Below are 15,750 nucleotides of genomic sequence, written 5' to 3' on the forward strand. Positions count from 1 at the left end.
GAGAGAGAGAGAGAGAGAGAGAGAGAGAGAGAGAGAGAGAGAGAGAGAGAGAGAGAGTTCAGCGCTGATGGATTTTCTGACCCCTGGGGACACTGGGACACACCCCAAGGGGCACCGAGGGCTTTTTATTGTCAGGAGCTGCCTTTCACCACCTGACTGATGAGACCAAGCCCCAGTCATAAACAACAAAATGGCTCATCTGAACACATCAGTGTGTCTGAGAAGCCACTCCTCGTAGTCACAAAGACAAAGCAAGCATCCCCACACAGCCCGTCTCTGTTTGTAGCTCATTTTCTTTGAAAAGAATACCTTGCCGTTGTGGTGACGTTTCAACGGAACAAAGAATACTTTTCTGTAATAGTAGAACTGGCTTTAATACTTTTGCTTATTACGGTAATAGTAGACGCAGCACAGAGACACGTAAAGTGTGCAGTTCTGTCACCGTTATCCATCTCCACATACATGTGTGTGCATCCCTATGTGTGCACAGCATGCATGCCAGAGTGTGAGAGTAGGTCAGAGAAAATTTGGGAACTGCTCTTCCTCCTGTGTGAGTCCTGGGGAATCAAACTCAGGCAGTCAGGCTGGAGGGCAAGCGCCTTACCCACTGAGCCATCTCACCAGCCATCTCACCTATCTGACCTTCAGCAGTCAATGCTTTCCTTTCCCAGAATCTCCTGGGACTAGGGTTTTAGAGAGCATGAGTTGCCATATGGGTGCTGGTAACTGAACGCAGGTCCTCTGCAAGATCAGCCGGTAGTCCTGGCTGTAACGCAGGTCCTCTGCAAGATCAGCCGGTAGTCCTGGCTGTCCTGGAACTTGCTCTGCACACTAGACTGGCCTTGAACTCAGAGACTCACCTGTCTCTGCCCCCTGAGTGCTGGCATCAAAGGCAGGAGCTGCCACCCGACCTGTCCCCCGCCCCAACTCTATGCAGCCGGTGCTCTTAACCTCTAAGCCATCTCCAGCCCCAGCTCATGTTTTTAAACTTGTCAGAGCAAAAATCTTGGCAACGGTGCTGCTTTCTGGAAGCTTTCTTTTTCAAAACATGTGACAGGTTTTACCCAGAGATTTCTTTACCGCCACCCACCAAATCCAAGGATCCTTCTCCATATGGTTTACCAGGCACCCACCACAACCAATTACAGTGGACCCATGGGTGCCAATCACCATCACCACAGAAAACGTAGGGCCATTCCCAGGACAGGCAGCAATACCAAGGTGGAACCTCAGGTCCCACCCACCCACTACCACTATATGGAGTAGTATTTTTATCCTGTGTGCAGGGTTAGAAAAAAAAAATCCTTCAACAGAAGGATGTTAGTGAAGTTTCCTCAGCATGGAATCATCTCAAATTGATGAAATGTTCTTACCTGGGGAGGAACACACTTTCCACCACGTAGAAGTCTTGCATGAGGACATCTCGTTCTGGCTTGGATGTGAGGTTGCCCACTGTGTATCCTATTCCCAGCTGGATAGCACCTTTAATAGCTGACGATGCCGTCTGCAGAAGAAACACAGGGGGCCATGTTAGCTTTGAGGGCTTTGTGCAAGGTCACAGGCAGCAAACCAGAGGGTGGGGCTACTTTCTCCTTCTTCCCAAAGGCAGGAAGCTGGGGCTTAGTAGAATCTGTTAAGATCCTTCTCCTTGGGTGACTTCTCACACGGACTGTGTAGTGTCCCCCCTATAGGCTCATTTGGTCAAGTGGCCCCAGCTGCTGTTTGGGGGAGAATGTAGAGCCTTTGGAAGATGAACTCTTGCTGGTGACACAGGCCATCGGGAGCTTATATTCCGGTTCTGCTTCAGGTCCCTTTTTCTGTGCCTATCTAGCTGTAGGTGAAGAGTTCCAGCATATGCATCCAGTGCCACATACCTGCTCCTCCGTCCCCTCACAGCCATGATGACTGAGCCCTCTGAAACCAGGAGCCATAATGGACGCCCCTCTCTTAAGTTGCCCAGGCCAGGAATTTTGGTCATCATGCTCCACCATGAGATTATGTGACATCTTGTATTCACAATGTATTTAACGTAAAGAGGTTGCACTTTTTATCATTCTTTTACTAAGAACTTATGAACATCATGGAACACTTTCAATAAGGAGCATTATAGTTTCTACTCAAAGGTAAATGGTATAGTTGAGTTTATTTATTTTTTTTAAAAATCTGATGTTTTCCCTGCAACATACTTGTAGACAAGAATCCTTTCTCTCTGTAAGAACCATTAGAGCTCAGAATGACCCCCCAGTTGAGGGATGGGGCTACCACCCATCTCAAAAATATTAACCCAGAATTGCTCTTGTCTAAAGGGATGAAGAGTGGAACAGAAACTGAAGTAAAGGCCATCCAGAGACTGCCCCATCTAGGGATCCATCCCACTTGCAGACACCAAACCCAGACTCTACTGCTGATACCAAGAAACACTTGCTGACAGGAGTCTGGTATGGCTGTCTCTTGAGAGGTTCTTCCAGAGCCTGGCAAATACAGAGGTGGATGCTCACCATTGAACAGGGTCCCCAATGGAGGAGTTAGAGAAAGGACTGAAGGAGCTGAAGGGGTTTGCAACCACATAGGAAGAACAACAACATCAACCAACCAGACCCCTCAGAGCTCCAAGGGACTAAACCACCAATCAAAGAATATACATGGAAGATCCCCACGGCTCCAGCTGCAGATGTAGCAGAGGATGACCTTGTTGGGCATCAATAGGAGGGGAGGCCCTTGGTCCTTTGGAGACTTGATGCCCCAGAGTAGGGGGATACTAGGGTGGTCTGGTGGGAGTGGGTGGGTGGGAGGAGCACTCTCATAGAGGCAAGGGGGATGGGGGATAGGATAGGGAGCTTGCAGAGGGGAAACCGGAAAGGGATTTCCTTCAACATTTGAAATGTAAACAGACAAAATAACAAAAAAGATCTATCTATCTATCTATCTATCTATCTATCTATCTATCTATCTATCTATCTATCTGTATACACACACACACACACACACACACACACAACTGATAGAGAAAAAAAACTGGAGCTTTTGGTGTTCACACAAAATTTAGTTTTGAAAATTGCCTACTGCTGTTGGCAATGATCTATATTTTTCATTGATCTGTGCAAAAAGATATAGTACTGATGAGTGATAAAGGATGCAGCATAAGGACAACAATTGTCTTTCGGGACAGGGTATCTTTGTGTGTAGCCCTGGCTATTTTGGAACTAGCTCTGGAGACCAGGCTGGCCTCGAGCTCACAGAGATTCATCTGCCTCTGCCTCTCAAGTGCTGAAATTAAAGGTGTGTGCAACCTGCCTAGTAACACTGATTTTTAAAAAATTATTAGTGTTTTAATATTTTGATAATGAAACTGAGATGCTATTAAATTAAGGAATTAATGTATACATACATTCATCTGTCTAAGTAAGTACATGTGAATAGGGTGTTTTTGGTTTTTTTTGCATGTTTACTCTTAGGAATCAAACCCAGAATCTTAAAACACACACACACACACACACACACACACACACACACACACACACACCCCATGCTCCATGAATGATAGCTAGGGCTATATAAAAGAAACCCTTCTCAAAATTACAACAACAAAATGGAATGAAATCAAAGTTAGAATAGATTCCATATATTTATATATACATTTTTGTATATGTCCACATATGTGTGCATGTGGTGGCCTGTGTGGAGGTCAGAGACAACTTGACTTTGAGGCAGGGTGTCTCTTTTTGTTTCTATCTCTGTGCTCCACACGCAGGCTTCTGGCTGAGCCTCCTGCCTCTGCCTCCCACCTTGCAGAGCAGTGACAGGCCTATAGTCACCAGTTTCTATATCAGTTTTTTTTTTTTTTTTAATACATGCTTTTCAGGGATTGAACTCAGGCTATCATGTTTGCACTTCTGACATGTCTCACTGGCCATAGAATACGTTGTTTTGTGTGCATCTCTCTCTCTCTCTCTCTCTCTCTCTCTCTCTCTCTCTCTCTCTATCTCTCTCTCTCTGCCTATGTATATGTGCATATGTGTGTGGAGGTCAGAGGGTGACACTGAATGTCTTCTTTGGTTGTTATTCACCTTATGTTTTGAGACACTGACCTGGGAAGTTGACTGACTCAGCCCCAGGAGTCTGCCTGCCTCTAGCTCTCCGAAGCTGATTTTCCGAAGTCTGGCATTTTGTTTGGGTCCTAGGATCTGAACTTAGGTGTCTGTGCTTGTGCTGTCGGCACTTTACAGAGCTGTTTCCCCAACGCCTTGGTACCTTGTTCTTAAGGGTTTGCATGTTCTACTTTTTACGTCTGGTAGCACTAATGGAGAACCACAAACCAGGGCAGAAAACAATAAAAAGTTAAACGTGGATTCTTAACTGGAGGGATTTGGTAACGTCTGCAAGGTTTTTTGTTTTTGTTTTTTGTTGTTGTTATCGTAACTGGTGTGTTGTGGGTGCTGCAAGCATCAAGTGGGTCTATGCATCCCATGCTGCACTGAAAAGCCCTCTACCACTGAGAGTTAGCCATCCCCAAACATCAATGGTTCCATGGTTGAGAAACTCTGACTAAAATGAATGGAATAAAGATTAACCAGTATATTCAAAAGGAAATACTTTCTTTTTTCCCAGGCAATAGTTTATAAATCCAACACTAATCCCCAACTTCCTTTATTTTTTTTTTTATTTCTTCATACTTTTTTTTTTAATTATCAAAGAATATCTCTTCCTAAAATGTTTTTCTTGATTGTATGAAGGAGAACCACTTCCAGCTTTCTGGAGGGTCTGTTCTGTCCCTTGTCCACTGGCTTCTCATAGTTTATCTTCTGTAACTGAAGAATTCCCTACAAGTTTGATTCATGACCTAGACTCCTTTGCTGTTGTCACCATGGTAACAATCGCCTATGACTCTCGGGTCTTCTCAGTCTGTTTGGATGCTATTCCACCATCGTGGACATATGGCACTATTTCAGAACCTGTCCACCTTGTATCCAATATCTAGTTTTTTCCCTAAGGCCCTGTCATCTTCAGTCACCCAGGACTGAGCACCTAAACAGACATTTAGCAGGGGGTGAACCTAGCATTAATTCTTGTTGAATTTGCCTGAAATGACCTCCCACAGTCAACCAGTATTGTTCGGAAGCTTCCATCTACGAACGAGCAATTCCTCAAGCCATCATTTCAGCATTTTGCTTGCCTCACTCTGAACATGTGCCATCCTTCATCTGAGAACAACTATCCAAGTGTTGGACCGCGCAGAACACAGGAAAATGTCTTGATTTTTTTTCTCAAATATCCTTTGACTTAAGATCATAGGAAGCAAGATACAAAAGACTGAGACTTAAGTGCATCTAGTACCTGAAAGAAAAAAGCAACTTTGTTATTTTAATATTCCTTCCATGCACTCTGCGAAGATGTCACTAGTTGTCAGCAGTATCAGTTGTCAATGGTGACCTTTTGTACTGATAGTGCTGAATTCAGAAGGGCCCAGATGGATTTCTTTCATTTTAACCCTGTACAGAGATTCAAAAGCCATTTCTTCTACTTACCACTCAGGGCAATATGTCATAAGATGAACACTTTTCAGAGGAACCAGCACGCTAGAATGTTCTGTCTGGGCCCAACACAGACCGCATGCCTCGGTGTGTTCTGCAGTCTGTGCCCATCCTTGATGCTGTTTTCCAGAGCCATGAGAGTAGTCTTTTATCACAGTGTGCAGGTTTGTCAATGGAGAGTACCACGTTCCTTGCTATCCCTACCCTGGGAACAGAAGGCAGTGTCAGCTGCCAGACCCCTCAGACCTCACAGGGTAGGGGTGTCACTGGAAATGCTTCTGGCTTGAATGGTGGGTCATATCCCTAGGATTTGTGAAGCAGAACTTTGGGAATAGGATAAAGTAATGCCCTCTTGCTCTAAGGAACACCAAGAAACAGCAACCTTTCTCCTATGATACGCAGCTAAGTTTTGAGTTCTTGAAGGAGTGAGGATTCCACTGATGTGTTAAATTAAATAAGCAGAACAAGAAAAAGAAAAAGAAAGAAAAAAGGAAATTAGCCAGGCGTGGTGGTACACGCCTTTAATCCCAGCACTCGGGAGGCAGAGACAGGGAGATTTCTGAGTTCGAGGCCAGCCTGGTCTACAGAGTGAGTTCCAGGACAGCAGGACTACACAGAGAAACCCTGTCTCGAAAAAACAACAACAACAAAAAAAAAACAACCAACCAAACAAACAAAAAACCAAAAATAAATAAATAAAAAAAATGAAAAAAAGAAAAAAGGAAATTATAATCATATCAATCTCACTTAAAGATCAAGTGCTTGGGTGAGAGAAATAATAGCATAGTAATAAATAGAAATAAGACAGTCATTTTTTTGAGCAACTCATTTGTGCCAGACACAGCCTGGATAATGATAGTTTTACTGACGTAACCACGCACACACTGCCCCAAGGCTTACGAGGTTCTCAGTGCCCTTGACTGATGCTGATTCTTATATCCTCACGGTGACTTTGGGAGGTAAAGTGACACTTGGTAAGCAGCTCCAACGTGAAAATTTCAAATCCAAAATGCTCCACCGTTGGGAATGATCCATAGTGTCATCAACAGTATGTATCTGTGATATGGCGAGCATAGTTGCTTTCCAGCATCTCAGGGATTCTGGGTACGGACAATTGCCACAAGAGGAAAATTCCACGCCCACATTCCCACGAGGGCCACTGCCAAACAAGACCTGGAGCAGAGCAGTAGAGCAGTTTATTCATTGTCACAGGTTAAGAGAGAGTTTATCTGGGAGGCAGAGGCAGGCGGATTTCTGAGTTCGAGGCTAGCCTGGTCTATAGAGTGAGTTCCAGAACAGTCAGGATTACACAGAGAAACCCTGTCTTGAAAAAAAACCAAAAAAAGAGAGAGAGAGAGAGAGAGAGAGAGAGAGAGAGAGAGAGAGAGAGAGAGANAGAGAGAGAGAGAGAGAGAGAGAGAGAGAGAGAGAGAGAGAGAGAGAGAGAGAGAGATAGTCTATCACCTGATCAAGATGCTTAAAAACAAGTGTATAAAATTGTCTTTAGGCTAAAAGTAGAGAAAAATCAATGACATATAAACAAATTTATGTTCGGTCTTGGCTTATATCCACAAGCTTCCTCATTATGCATATGCAAATATTCCCAAATCCTATATCCAAAACATGTCTCAAGAATTTTGGGTAAAGCTTTTCCATCCTGCATTACAATCTCCATTTCACAGACTCAGGTATGTTTAGCAGCTTTGTACAAGCTGAGGAGGCAGATCTAGGACTTAAGCCAGGGCTGGCTGTGGTATATCCAACCATACTCTGTGGTCTCTAAAAGCTGAGTTCCTTAATGCCCTTAACCAAGTAGCTGAGCTTGGTGATAGTGGACAGTGATTCCTTCTACAGCGGTACACTTACGGGCTCAGCAAGGTTAGGTGACTTCCCCAAAGTCTCTCTGCAGGTGTGTGACACAGTCTGGCCACCAGGTGCAGGCTGCTTCCATATCTGTTTTTTCCAAATGCCCCAAGAATCAAAGTTGGAAGTTCTCTATTAAGTCTAGATGTTTGACCCCAGCAAGGGAAGGAGCATCAAAGGAGCCATTCTTTCGGATGAAATGAGATAGAAATGTTTAATTAGCTGCTAATTACACCCAACCACAGGCAAGCCAAACAAAGGCTTACACCCCTCTTGGGAGACCATGTCATTAGCATTGCTGGTAACATGGGGCATTATTAACACAAAATGGTGTCTGGCTGTCTCGGTAAACGGGACCCCACATGCTTCCTGTTCCTAATCTCTGGGCAAAAATGAAATGCTTTAACATGGGTATAACTGCATAGCGTCTTGTCTGCTTCATGGAAATCCATGCTTGTGTTCACAGTGACACATGCTTTTTCTTAGGCCACCAGCAGAAAAGGTCCCACCATTTGCCATTTTCCCATTGGACACTGGTCTCAGCTTTATGTTCAGCAAGATGTGCTGTAGAGCTGAAATCACTTTGAAACCTTGCCTGGAGTGTGCATGATTATCAGATCAGTAATTCATCATGATGACAAAGAGTGTTCAGCATGAACTGCTGGTGGCAGCTCTCCTACAACCAGCCATTCTCTCCCCACAATTTGGAAGCCTTAGGGCTCCTTCCTTTTTTCGAGATACCAGCAAGACTCCAGTGAGCTAACAGCTTCCATGCATTCCGGGCTACTTAAGTTTTCACTGCCAGGCTCTTGCCTGCTGTGTCCCCAAAGTACTGGAACATGACCATTCCCCGTTCCAACTCCAGGGGAAACCATTGGCTCCTTTAGTAGAGGCTTAATATGGGCTTAGATTCAGAACTCAGCAACACAATCTATTTTTAATCCTGGACCTCACAGGGATAAATGGAGGCCGTATGTTGCCTGGATACCAAGCAAGATAGGCTGCAAAACATCGCAAAGGCAAATTACTTATTTATTTCCATAGCTTGTTCAGGTATGTTGTCAATACTAAGGAAAGTGGATGCCAGCTTGCATTTATGTGATACACTGCAGTTTCTAAAGCTCTGTCCGTAGAGGTGGGGACTAAACACAGTGCCTTGTTCATGCTAGGCAAGTGCTCTACCACTGAGCTACATTGCTGGCCCTCAAGGCGCCATCTTTTAATGATTACCTCACCATCAGAGATGTCAGATGGCTAGGGAGTCATAATGTCCATTGCACAGAGCAAATTGGATCTGGGAATTAACTTGCTCTAGATACCACTGCATGTGGGACATGAATGAACGAGTCCCTGACCTTCTAGAAAGCTCACAGCTCAATGCTCTAATCACTCGTTGAACATGAGTTTACACACCTGCTTAACATGTGATGCTTCTCTGCAGAAGATGGAGCTGGCAGATGCTGGGAAGCACTTGAACAATGGAGTGATGAGCATCTTAACAGTCAGACGTAATGCCTACAGAGATCCACCATAAGGAAGGAAATGACCCCAGTGACTGGTGACAGGAAACGGCTTCCTATAAAGCATTGTCTATGAAACTTGATCACTTAATAGGCCATCTGATGTCACTGGTTTTGAAAGGAAGTACTGAAACACCTCGTGGCAACAGCAGTCCTCCCCCCCCCAGGCTCTCTGAACTAATTATGAGATTACAGCTTGGATACATGTTGCTCGAGAGATTTGCTTCAAAAGTATAAATGTATTCATGTTATTACTTTATTTGAAGCCTCTGAATGAGCCCCCAGCATCCTCGCTCTCAGAGCAAGTCCAAACCTCACACGGCTTGTCGCTGGAAGCCATCTTTTAATCTGACCTCCTCCATTCTGCTTCTTGATATCTACATACATTATGAGAAAGATGGCATAGCCAGGGCCCAGTCTGTCCTTGAGTAAGGACATCTAGAGAGTCTAACACTACAGCAGAGATGTTTGTTGACAAGGTCTCTTCTTTTACCAGGCCACAGAAGGTAGGTATAGAACATGTCTCTGTGACAAGACGGCCATCTGAGTCAGGGCAGGGAGATTTCCACTACTGTCCCTCACTTTGGTGGTTCAAGTCCAGCTCTGGGTCTCTCTCCTGTCCCTGCAGTTGTGTTCAAGAAGCAAGGCTCAGTCTTCTTATTTGTCTCAAGGAGAGAATTAAGGGAAGAAGAAGGGACAGATGTCAGACATCTGGTTCTAGAAGTGTGGAACAGAGGTGGCAAGATGCTGCAGGAAGAGAATGTTGACATCCTGAGGGCCCTACTATTCTATGTACTACATACACTGCTCTATCACAGGCCTGCCCTGGCCTTTCCCCAGCACTGTCCTTGGCAGAGGAGAGTTGCTGTTACCACATCATACAGTTGGCCGCTGGTCATTTAACCAAGATCTAAGAGCCCAAGTTTGTGTTAGGCATTGGATAATACTTGGATCGAAGAATCATGCCTCTTGCTCTCATGGGAGTTTCTGGTCTGGGGTTGGGGGAAGACACATTAAACAGAGATATGTCCATAACAACACACAGTAATCAATGGCAGGAAGACCAACATGACTGTACTGGCTAGTTTTGTGTCAACTTGACACAGCTGGAGTTATCACAGAGAAAGGAGCTTCAGTTGGGGGAAATGCCTCCATGAGATCCAGTTGTAAGGCATTTTCTCAATTAGTGATCAAGGGGGGAGTTCTCCTTGTGGGTGGTGCCATCTCTGGGCTGGTAGTCTTGGGTTCTATAAGAGAGCAGGCTGAGCAAGCCAGTGGAAGCAAGCCAGTAAAGAACATCCCTCCATGGCCTCTGCATCAGCTCCTGCTTCTTGACCTGCTTGAGTTCCAGTCCTGACTTCTTTCAGTGATGAACAGCAGTATGGAAGTGTAAGCCGAATATACCCTTTCCTTCCCAACTGCTTCTTGGTCATGATGTTTGTGCAGGAATAGAAACCCTGACTAAGACAATGACATTATTGGGATTAAGAGGCTGGAGACCCACTTACAGATGATGACAGCCACAGAAGCCAACCCAGAGAGGGGTCTAAGCTGAGGTTTGAGAGGTGACAATGAGCCGGAGAGCAGGTCATGTCACTAGAGACTGGTCTTATGCTTACCATGTGTCAGGCAATTAATTCTCTACAAATCAGGGAAGTGAAAGTGGCCTAAACAGAAGCTGCATCCTTAACAAAATGACAATAAGGACTTTCATGTGGTAGGAAAAGGTCCCGTTAGGGGGCCAAGGAAGCTAATTTTCAGGAGTAGAAGAAACAGTTGCAGAGACCCGGAAGCAAACCACCATGGGCAACAGGCAGAGGGCTGGCACTGGGGCTGGAAAGACAAGACAGATGTAGATCTGGTCCCCCAAAGGCATCCTGGGGCTGGAAAGCCAAGACAGATGTAGATCTGGTCCCCCAAAGGCATCCCAAGGGTTTGATGGGTTTCAGTGGTGTTGGTCAACAGATGGCAAAAACCAGTGAAGGATTTTATGTGGGGAAGGAGTGTCTAATTTGAAAGAATCACTGGGGGCTGTGTGGAGAACAGATCGGTGGGATGGTAGGAGGGAAAGTGATTAGGGCATGCTTGCTTCGTTCATATGGAGATGGTAATGGCCTAGAGAAGTCCAAAGAACAAGATGGACAGAAGAGTGGAATGTGAGACAGATTTTGAAGACAGACAGACAGACAGGGCTTGCTATGAGCTAGAAATGAGGGAGAAAAAAAAGCAACAATAGCACCCCAGGACACTTTTCTTGATCAGTTCTGAGAAGTGTGCTCACTTTTCCTAACCAGGAGAGGACAGAGTGAAAAGGAATGTACTCTGGGGGAAAATGAAGAATCCTGTTTGAGATGACACGCAGATCAGGAACTCAGAGTGAAAGTTTGGCCTGGTATTGGAGTTAAAGATTGGTTGTGTAGGTGGTACTGAAAATCAACGTTCAGGAGGAGGTAGCCCAGTCAGGGAGCAGCAGTGAAGGGCCCCCAAATTAGCAACATCTAGGGTAGTGGGATAACACTAAGGGAAGGTGGCTTTAGTAGAATAGAGGGAGGAGTTTGAAGGAGGATTGACCACAATCTCAACAAGAGGCTCTTTCATTCCCCACATGAATGGGGGACCATCAAGAACCACAGGCTAAATTCTCCCTGTTCTTATTCAAGTTAGGGATTCACATATAGACTCCAATCTGAATTAAGACTATTCGACAAAGTGACTTGATGTAATTAAAACATCATCACAAAAACTGTTCTGTAATGTGGAAAAAAATGTTATGTTATATTGAAGCATGAGCACGCAAAACAAATCTAATGAAGTTTGGAGAAACATGTGTGTACCCACAGAGAAAACTCAGAGGAAAGGTACTCGAATGGACATTATCTCTGTATTGGGGTGTGCATGTGTTGGGGGGTGAGTAGACCTGCGATTTGTTTCTTTTTCTTCTCTTAAGGTTTGCAATGCTATAAACCCATGTAACCATTAGACTGTTAGAAAACAACACAAATGGCTGAGCTGTATCTCCACTGTTTCTCTAAATGTATTCTGGGGTGGAATCTACCTTTGCTCAGATGAAATCTACAGCAGGTCTGGGACCTGTCTATTTGTTGACTCAGAATAAAACTGCTCCTGTTCATACCTGGGCACAGAGCCATAAAAAATAGCCCCATATCAACATGTGCTCTGCTTTCTCTAGCTCAATAACAGACAGATTTGGTTATGCTTTCAGTGGGATCCATCCCTCCTCCAGCTTGCTGGGCATCTGAAGGCATCTAACAGGAGGAGAGGGGATTTTCTTCTCTTTTCTGTTGGATGTTGGAAGGAGGAGGAGAGACAGGAAGGTCCCCTGTGAGGAGCTCAGTTGTAAGATGTCTCAGATATATGCATAGCTTCTTGTTAGGTGCTTTCACGAGATCTGTAATTACCCCCTATAAATGGCCACTACATTCTCATATTTAGGGGAAAAAAAGCCCACATCACATCTCTCGTGGCTAGTAATTTTTTTTTTTTTTTTGCAGCTGCTTCTAAGCTCCATCTGCATTTCGAAAAAGAAGGTATAAATTGTAGTTAGTTTGTTGTGCTGGTCATAAGCCAAAGATCAACAAAGGCCAAACTAAATCATTAACAACTGCTTGGACTTTCCTGGTCTCCACATCCACGGAAGCCAGGATTCTCTTCTTCTCTTTCTCCATTTTTTTTTTTTTTTTTTTGTGTGTGTGGGTTGGTGTTTTCCCTTTATTATCCTTTGAAGGGCTGGATTCGTTGAAAGATATTGTGTGAATTTGGTTTTGTCATGGAATACCTTGGTTTCTCCATCTATGGTAATTGAGAGTTTAGCTGGGTATAGTAGCCTGGGCTGGCATTTGTGTTCTTAGTGTCTGTATAACATCTCTCCAGGATCTTCTGGCTTTCATTGTCTCTGGTGAGAAGTCTGGAGTTATTCTAATATGCCTGCCTTTATATGTTACTTGACCTTTTTCTCTCACTGCTTTTAATATTGTCTTTATTTAGTGCATTTGTTGTTCTGATTATTATGTGTCGGGAGGAATTTCTTATCTGGTCCAGTCTATTTGGAGTTCTGTAGGCTTCTTGTATGTTCATGGGCATCTCTTTCTTTAGGTTTGGAAAGTTTTCTTCTAAAATTTTGTTGAAGATATTTGCTGGTCCTTTAAGTTGAAAACCTTCATTCTCATCTACTCCTATTATCCGTAGGTTTGGTCTTCTCACTGTGTCCTGGATTTCCTGGATGCTTTGAGTTAGGATCTTTTTGCATTTTGCATTTTCTTTGATTGTTGTGTCCATGCTCCCTATGGAATCTTCTGCACCTGAGATTCACTCTTCCATCTCTTGTATTCTGCTGCTGATGCGCACATCTATGGTTCCTGATTTCTTTCCTAGGGTTTTATCTCCACAGTTGTCTCCCTTTGGGTTTTCTTAATTGTTTCTACTTCCTTTTGCAGATCCTTAATGGTTTTGTTCAATTCCATCCCCTGTTTGGTTGTGTTTTCCTGTAATTCTTTAAGGGATTTTGTGTTTCATCTAGCTGTTTAGTAGTGTTTGCCTGTAGTTCTTTAAGGACTTCTTCCTGTTTAGCAGTGGTCTTCTGTAATTCCTTGAGGGATTTTTGTGCTTCCTCTTTAAGGGCTTCTACTTGCATTATTCTCCTGCATTTCTTTGAGTGAGTTATCAATGTCCTTTTTCAAATCTTCTACCACCATCATGAGATATGATTTTAAATCCACATCTTGCTTTTCGGGTGTGTTGGGGTATCCAGGACTCGCTGTGGTGGGCATACTAGGTTCTGATGGTGCCCCGTGTTCTTGGTTTCTGTTAGTAAGATTCTTATGTTTGCCTTGCCAACTGGAAATCTCTGGTGTTAATTTTCAAGCTGTCTCTGGCTGGAGTTTGATCCTCCTGTGATTCTGTTAGCCCTTGTCAGCACTCCTAGGAATCAAACTCTCCCCTGCGTCCCCTTGGTCAGAGCACGCTCTGCAGGCAAGCTCTCCTCTTGCAAGGCAGGTGTCCAGAAGTCAACACTCTACCATCACCCCAGGTCCTGTTCTCCCACTGACCCCTCCACAATGTCTCTGTTTATGACAACAGCTGGAAAGGACAGGTTCCCTCTGCGATCACTAGGTCAATGCGTGACTTCCTTGTGGTTATATTACTTCCATGGCAGGCAACTACTTTTCTGATACAATTTTTTTGCAGCCATCTACCTTTTTCAAAATAAGAATACTGTAGCCTCGTTTTAATGAGGCCTCTTTCTGGGCTCGAGTTCTGTGTGGTGAACTGCCTTGAGATAAGGTCACTCTGACACAGTGGGCACAAAACAACCTTGGAAGAACCCAAGGCAAACATACTTTCTATTTAATTTTCTCTTTTCATCGAGAAGCTTTTCAACAGGGTTCCAGTGTTTGACAGAGGAGCTACTTCTCAAATGTTGATAATGGCAGAACAAAGAAAAGATATTGCATGGGTTCCTTTAAGTCAGCTCTACCTCCTTGGTAATCCTGCCAGAGAGGCCTACTTCCTGGATAGGAAAAGTGTGCATGTAACACAAACAGTCCTCATTAAGAGAAGAAGGCTGAACTCTTAAGGGATGTGTCACTCTGCAGTGGTGAATTAAGCACACTCAATTGCCCTTAAGGAAATATGCCAACAATTGCAAATTGAACTCATGATTTAGGACAGTGTGCCATCATGAGTGCTACTACACTGTTTTTTTTTTTTTTTTCAACAAACGTTACAGTTTAAACTGAAGATATTCATCACAAATATGGCACAATATATTCTTAATATCATTCTTACACACCAGGGAAGAAAATTACACGTGTTCATGTACTCAAATAGGAACAGTACTTGACACAAACACAAATTTACATTCAATAAGGATTGATACTTTTTTCTAACTTTCTAAAACCAACCAAAATTAAATCCCACAAAATTTTAGAATGTTCCATTTCCTGAAAAGGGAGCTGTCAACTTAAAAGCTAAAACATTACCTAACACTAGTCTCTATTGGGGGCAGATGTTACAAACATTTCTTACAGATGTTGCTACTTGCTCTCAGCATCTACTCTTCCTCATTTCCCATCTTCTGTTAGTGAAGGGTCACTTTGCCCCTGAGGTGACACCTGGAAGATTATGGAGATGATTCTGATTGTTTGACTGGGAGAGAGTTCCTGCTATCTGTTGGTTAGAGACCAGTGGTATGCTCAACACCCCACAGGTACACTGATGGTCCTTACAACAGAGTTACCCTAAAGCTGATGATAATCCAGCAGAGGCAAGGATGACTTCTGTTCTGTTACTGGGAGAGAAATCAGCAGGGAAATGGCTTCAGCCATTATCACTGGCATTCTCGTCTTCATACGTAATAGAACCCATGTTCCAAGTGTTATCACTTATGAACCTACATGAAAACGTCTTTGACTTGATTCAAAATGTTCTCAAGCTGAAAAGTAAATGTTTACATAGAAAGCACTGCTTAACCTAAAAAAAAATCCATCAGACTGTGGCTCATGTTCCCTGAGGAAAGGCTAAGCAATCCTGAATTATAGAAAGTAAATCACGAATGTTCCCACTTTCCCTCTTTACATGTGAAGGTTAAACTCTACATAACTGTTTAGTATGTATCTGAGGTATTTCCCTCAATACAGTGAAAATACATACATGTGCACACCAGAGATGAACATATGCTTATCATGTATGCAGACATGGCATTGCAAAGTCAATAAAAAGTGGGATAACTTGGTCAAGGATGAAATAAAGAAAGAAATTAAAGACTTTTTAGAGTTTAATGAAAATGGAGCCACAACATACCCAAACTTATGGGACAC

At 43.7% G+C, this 15,750-nt stretch overlaps 1 protein-coding gene across 2 annotated transcripts in view; it reads right to left on the bottom strand.

Annotated features, from left to right (window-relative positions):
- Nucleotides 1-15,750, bottom strand: part of Pip5k1b (phosphatidylinositol-4-phosphate 5-kinase type 1 beta) — a 256,230-nt gene that overhangs the window by 101,197 nt on the left and 139,283 nt on the right. For both annotated transcript variants that reach the window (XM_021190213.2, XM_029540159.1), the window contains exon 4: nucleotides 1,374-1,504. In XM_021190213.2, coding sequence (XP_021045872.1) covers nucleotides 1,374-1,504 — 131 coding nt within the window. The remainder of the gene's footprint in view (nucleotides 1-1,373; nucleotides 1,505-15,750) is intronic.

This window comes from Mus pahari, chromosome 1, assembly GCF_900095145.1.
Source record: "Mus pahari chromosome 1, PAHARI_EIJ_v1.1, whole genome shotgun sequence".
Lineage (NCBI taxonomy): Eukaryota > Metazoa > Chordata > Mammalia > Rodentia > Muridae > Mus > Mus pahari.